The 7,154-nt window shown below is 33.9% G+C and overlaps 1 protein-coding gene across 2 annotated transcripts in view; it reads right to left on the reverse strand.

The window, feature by feature from the left end:
- ldb3b (LIM domain binding 3b) overlaps nucleotides 1-6,787 on the reverse strand; it is a 35,794-nt gene extending 29,007 nt beyond the window's left edge. For both annotated transcript variants that reach the window (XM_056468923.1, XM_056468922.1), the window contains exons 1-2: nucleotides 6,695-6,787; nucleotides 6,313-6,530 (exon numbers count right to left, since the gene is read on the reverse strand). In XM_056468923.1, coding sequence (XP_056324898.1) covers nucleotides 6,313-6,408 — 96 coding nt within the window. In that variant the 5' untranslated portion in view covers nucleotides 6,409-6,530; nucleotides 6,695-6,787. The remainder of the gene's footprint in view (nucleotides 1-6,312; nucleotides 6,531-6,694) is intronic.
- Between the last annotated feature and the right edge of the window lie 367 nt (nucleotides 6,788-7,154).

Here is a 7,154-nt window from a genome sequence, read left to right on the forward strand (position 1 = left end):
AGACTGTTTTGGTGTACTGCTCCTTTAAGGCTAGTCCTTCCCGTCCACCGTTTCTACGTGCCTTAATCTCTTCCCTCGGCAGATTCAGACAACAGACAGACATTAAGGAAGAAGATCTCATGTGACGTTTGTGAGAAATACCACAGTAAGAACTTTACCAATTAGTATTTGCTGTAGAGTTGCTATGATGAGTCACAAACAATGCCGTTACAAAGTTCACGCACACACACAGATTCAAACACAGACACAGACACAGCGCGGACACCACAACCACAACAACAGATACACACAGACACAGCGCGGATACGACACGCACACACACAGTGACCCAGGCGAGTCTCGAACCAGCAACCTTCTTGCTGTGAGGCGATCGTGCTACCCACTTCGCCACCATGAGGCCCTCAATACTTTTAAAATTATTAAGTTGTTATCGCAACATGATAATCATCTGTTTCCATTAGTTATAATTCTCCAATAACAACCACGTACATTAACCCGCCCAGCTTTAATAGCAATGGTTATGAGACTGTCTCCAAGCAATATATAAATTCACAATGAGTCTATTGTCTCTGCATGGGCTCTTCACATTTATGACTCTCACATGTATTTCTGCTGGCCTGACCTTCAGTGCTATAAGCTAAAATAAGTGACCATAAGTCAGCCACGGGCCAAAAGTGCTAGTCAATGCTATCATTAGCTACAATACAGCTTTTCATTTGCGAGTAAGCCAAAGATTCAAAAGACGGCCTAAAACCTCAAATTTCATAAGGTGATCAACAACTGTGCAAACAACCCTCACATAGAAACAAATACACCTCATATTGTTTTGTTGCTCGCTTAGCATGATCTTCAGATTAGCGCTGTCATTTTCCCAATGTCTGCAACACTAAGGCCAGGACATATTAATTAAAGTTGGATCACGGTCTGCATGAAATACGAAAAAATGTCTGTGATTTGATATTTCAAAAGGTTACATCTCAGGTCTAAATCCATTTGTCAACAGCTACTGTAAACGACTCTCCCGTCCAGCATTAGCTGTTTGTCGGCTCCATTATTGACACTAATATCACATATCCTGGGGTATTTTGCTCACATAAAAGAACGAAATATGAGATTCTAATAATTACTGATTCAAGTATTCAACTGAATCACCCACTCCTTCTTTGTTCTCAATAAATGTCACAACTTCTTTTTAACACATTGTTTAAAAACACTCTGTTTGTAGCAGTAAATGCAATTACTGTGCTTATTATTATTACTGTTATTACTATTTAAAGACAGCAGCTCTGTCTGAGATTAGATATTATGGAAAACATGCATCATCCCTCCCTCCAAAGAAAAACAACACTTATGCATTTTTCAATTACAGTTGAAGTCATAATTATTATGCTGTCCTCTGATTTTTTTTTCTTTTTCAAACATTTCACAAATGTATTTTCTATACTATCTTTTCTTCTCAAAAAAGTCTTATTTGTTTTATTTAGGCTTTTTTTTAATTAGCTATACTGAATAAACCACTGTTGTCATTGACTTATTACACTAATTACCTAATTACACTAACTTGACTAATTAACCTACACTGAAAAAAACCCCGCTATTTTACCCCAGCTGCTGGAAAAAAAAGAAACGTAAAATAATGGCTGTTAAATTACAGAAATTTACCATAAAATAACAGACATTTAATTACAGAAATTTACAGAAAATTTTAATTTAATAAAATTTATTTAATTTAACGTCCATTATTTTACGGTAAATTTCTGTAATTTAATGTCCGTAATTTTTTATAGTAAATTTTTGTAATTTAACTGCTGTTATTTTTTTACAGTAAATTTCTGTAATTTAATGTCCGTTATTTTATAGTAAATTTTTGTAATTTAACTGCTGTTATTTTTTTACAGTAAATTTCTGTAATTTAACGTCCGTTATTTTATAGTAAATTTTTGTAATTTAACTGCTGTTATTTTTTAAAGTAAATTTCTGTAATTTAACGTTCGTTATTTTATAGTAAATTTTTGTAATTTAACTGCTGTTATTTTTTCAAGTAAATTTCTGTAAATTAATGTCCGTTATTTTATAGTAAATTTTTGTAGTTTAACTGCCGTTATTTTTTTACGGTAAATTTCTGTAATTTAACGTCCTTTATTTTATGGTATTTTTTTGTAATTTCACTGCCGTTATTTTTTTTACGGTAAATTTCTGTAATTTAACGTCTGTTATTTTATGGTACATTTTTGTAATTTAACTGCCGTTATTTTTTTACGGTAAATTTCTGTAATTTAACAGCCGTTATTTTATGTTTTTTTCTCCCACCCCAGCTGCCAGAAAAAAAAAACGTAAAATAATGATTTTGTTACAGTGTAGTTAAGCCCTTAAATTGCACTTTAAGCTGAATACCAATAGCCTAGTTTGAAAAAATATCTAGTAAAATTTTTACTATCATCATGACAACGATAAAAGAAATCAGTTATTAGAAATGTGTTATTAAAACTATTATATTTTAGAAATGTGTTGAAAAATTCTTCTCTCCATTAAACAGAAATTGAGGAAAAATATAAAAGAATTAAAAATTTTTACAGGAGGGCTAATAATTCGGACCAACGGAATCTTCAGTTCCACATAATAATAATAATAATAATAATAATAATAATAATAATAATAATAATAATAATATACAGATTTGAATAGAAAACTAACCTGAGTTTCCAACAATGGAATAAAGTACAATTAAATAATAACATTATACTGACTTTTAATCCTTCAATTGTTTCCCTCACAATTTCAAATCATGTTCATGGAAAGTTAGTAATGAACATTTATACACATGTATTTATGTGTATAAAGCATCTGTTTCGTGAGAAGTACTTCTCATATGATATGTAAACGACCCGTACAGCTTTACTTTGACATTTTCTCTAGCAAGAATGATGTCGACTGAAACATCCTGTTGTACACTACGCCTACCAAAAGGGTACCATTTTGGCAGTGAAAATGCAAGCCTGAATCTGGGGTCACACTGTACTTTTCTCCCCATAGACCTCCAACTCAAGCTTGTGCTACAAGTTTTTGCAGTTCGCTTCATTGGAAAGGTCAAGCTTGGCGAACTCTGACCTGCGAAATTGTATCACATGATTGCGTGAGACCAATCATGACCTCTCTGGATAGAAATTTAAAACGTGGACTAATCGCTCGCTTTTTTTAATGTCTAATTATCTTGTATAATCCCACCCCTTTTCGCAGTGCCGTACAACAGAATTTCACACGCACAAACTCTAGTGTGACCGCAGCATTATAAAGGTGACCCGTACCAACTCGTACCGTAATGTACTGTACCACTCGGGCCATATAAGATCTGACAAAAAAAAAGCCAAAAAATCAAAATATAAACACAATTTTTTTGTACTTACAATTCTGACCTTCTTTCAAATTCTGGTTACAATTTTAGCTTTATTTCTCATAATGCTGAGTTTATATCTTGCAATTATGACTTTCACTTTTATCAAAACTGCGACTTCATTTCTTACAGCAAAAGCAATTACTGATATCTTTTGTTAAAGACAGCAGCTCTGTCCGCCTTGGGACCAGGATTAAGATTTAATGTAGATTATCTTCAATGCTTTAGGATAGAGGCTGATCTCTTATTACAGTGTGTGATTGTAAAAAAACACAGAGAGCGCCACCTCTGCCAAATACATGTGCATCAATCATCCGAGACATGAACTGAGCACATAACCTTCTACGTTTCAATCTACCTCCATATTCTGCATCAGGGGACGCTATTATATCCAGATGGACTGACACTGATTACAGCGTGGAAAGGCACGCCACTGAAAATGCTGATTGGAAAAGTAATGAAAATACAAACAATAGAAATATGGACCTGTCTAAGGCCCACTATGACAAGACGGACCAACCATAAACCTGACAGAGGTAATGACTCTCCAATCAAATGTCAAGAAAGGTGTCAGCTAGGAAACAAACTAACTATTCTTCTTGTCAGTGCAGACTGACATTGACATTGCATATGACAAGGTGCATCACCAACACTTTTATAAATAAAGGTTCTTAATTGATGCTTCCAAGCAGGCTTATGGTGGTATCAAATGTTATTTTTGCAATGGGCTATATGCACACAGACTTTTACTTTTCAGTCAGCCAGCCATAATAAAATTGCCATGTTGAAGATCTGTTTTCTTTAAAATAAGCAATCTTCACTGCCTGATAGATATATGATATAAAGAAAGAGTTTTGTTAAATTAACTAATGTTAACTATTGGAGCCTTATTGCACAGTGTTAATGTACAATACCCCTATAGTCACATTATTTTCAGTCAATATTTTAGCATGTAGTCGTTTAGATTAACATTTGAAAATGTTAATATTTAAATTTTTTTAAAAATCAATTAAGATTAACCCTAACAATAATGCATGATCCTTGCATAAAAAAACACTACAAGCTGGGGCATTTGTTTATTTACTTTATTTATAAACTTTGAACGTAAAAACTAAAGTAATGCAAATATTAAATATCAATGATATTAATTATTATTGTTACAAAAAATAATCATGTTAAGCTAAGCTAAAAGTGACCCCACCAGAACAAGAATTTGTCAGAATTTATTTTAATAATGGTTCATGTCAACTGTTTAACTACAGCAGGCGTTTCCAAAAAAAAGTGGAGTGTTCCTTTATAAGTAATGCCACTCTTTAAGAGTTTAAGTGATGCTAGTTTGTCAATAGCATTTATTAATTGGTTCATGAGGATAAAACTATCCCTTTGCTTCTTAGTTTAGTATGATTAGTATCTCATTCTTCTATGAGAAGATTATTATGAATGACACTGGCGTTATCCAGTGTTATTCATAATAATCTTTTCATAGAAAAATCTTATGTCATTGCTGGTTTTTTTTTTTTTTTTGAGGTAAGCAAATTTACTACTCAATATGTTATGGTCATGTTACAGATGATAAATGGGAAACTGCTTACCATCAAGAAATGAATTCAGGGAAAACAGCAGTTTTTATTTTAATCCTATAGCTGAAATGAGAATCAACATCCTTAAGCAACAAGAATTGGAGAATTTTTCCATGAAACATGACGTCAACAGCTGCTTAGCATAAATGACAGACAGAACAGACTGAGAGGCATCCAGAAGCTAATGGCTTTTATGCTGAAAATGATAGCTGCCATCATCATTTCCACTTTCATGTCATATCAAACATGTAATCATGTTTTCATGTTCAGAAAAACATATCATCCACACAATGGGATCAAAAACAACACTGAGCCCGGTTTTTGTATTTATCTTGTGTTCTAATTTTTTTTCTCTTACAATTCTGTCTTTTTCCCTCAAATTATTGAGTTTACATCTCACAATTGTGATTTACTTCTCAAAATTTTTACTATTTTTTTTTCAGTTTTCAAGTTTACAAGCAATGTTGCTATTTTTATGCCATTTTTCATGATTCTCAGGTAACATTTTGCAGTTTTGTTTTTAACTTTTATTATCTAAGAATTACAAAATACATACAAAGTAATTCTGATATTACAAGACAAAATATTGAATATAATAGTTTATAAATATTAAATATCAGCTTATAAAATGCTTGATATAAACTTGCAGGTCTGAGAAAATATTTTGGAACTGTAAAATTTACACAAATGGGATAATCTTCAAATTGTGAGTTTAAAAGTCACAATTTCCAATTAAATCGCAATTAAGTCAGAATTCATATATTTATTCCATGGCAGAAGCTTACATTGGATGATTAAGATTTTTTAAATAATAATAAAATATGTAAATCTGTTAGCTCTCTGTGAAAATACTTTTGCTTCAGGGGACGTGATCCAAATTAAACTCTGCTTTTTTAATTACCCTTTACAGATCGAATCAGCATCATAAATAAACACTGAGCATACTAATTTTTCACAATTGTCGAATTAACACTAGAGGTTAAATACAGTGTGAGTGATTCAACTACACAAGCAGTATAAATCGGCCCTTCTCCTCTTTCACTTTCAACCTCACAAGCACAGATTCATTTTCTGAAGGCTTGCATCATCTAACGCTATTCATAGAGTTTTCCACTGTAAATACACCACAACATATCTCTCTCAAGCCAAAACACCAAAGCTGGTTGAAGAATTTCTTCTTTGGCTTGGATGATAACCAATACAACAACAGCTGCAACATACTGTTACATAATGCCAGCATACATGAGACTCCATTTTAACTGTCATTTACTGTGGAGAATGGTCAAACCTATCTCTTTTTTAATCAATAAAGCATGATGGGTTTGTTTTGGGTAGTCTCACCCGGGAGATGGTCAGGGACATGTTGAAATCTTTGCCACCCTGCAGTCTGAAGCCCCATGGTGCAGGTCCTGACAGGGTTACTGTGTAATTGCTCATCTTGAAGCGTGTTTAAAGCCAAAAGCTTCTTTGCAAATCAGTAAAGTCCTTTTTCTTCTCAGTTGTTCTCCCTCCAGACGGGATGACCAAACACCCGGGTACGGGCAGGCACCGAGGAGCCTCTGAAAACACAACAACAACAAACAGGAGATGCAGTGGAGTGAAATAAGCTGCATTACCATGCACAAGTATTGTTATGTGCCTACCACACAAGTTACATCAACACAACTCAACAACACACCACCCAACCAATCAGAGAATAAAATAACAAACAGTTCAATCGCACCCTTGACAAAAAGTCAAAAAAGCCAAAAAAAAAAGCTGTAGAGTTCTTGCCTGCTCGGATGGCCTGGACAGACAGCCGAAGAATAGATCCTCTCTGCAGAAAGTGATAACTCTCAAGCCCTCGGGGGCCTTATATGGTGTGTAAGGGGACACCCCCGGATGCCAGGCCCCCATGATTCACATGGCGAATATAGCCTCTTCTTAGGGTAACACATTTTTCTACTTGGCTCCTATGGGAGTCCACTTGGAGGGCGCTGTGGATGTCCAGTTAGTGGGAAGCGACTAATAAACAAGAAGATGTTAGTGGATTATAATTGACATGTTTTTTTTTTTTTTTTTGATGTTATCTCTAAATTTGTGGATGTATAAGATTTGGTAGTGGTCGTAGGGTTGATTGTAGATGTCAAAGGTTAAAACCATCTGTTGGGCTTCCTATTTAAATCATTTGTTTGGGTTTCATG

Source organism: Danio aesculapii, chromosome 12, assembly GCF_903798145.1.
Source record: "Danio aesculapii chromosome 12, fDanAes4.1, whole genome shotgun sequence".
In the NCBI taxonomy this organism is placed as follows: Eukaryota; Metazoa; Chordata; class Actinopteri; order Cypriniformes; family Danionidae; genus Danio; species Danio aesculapii.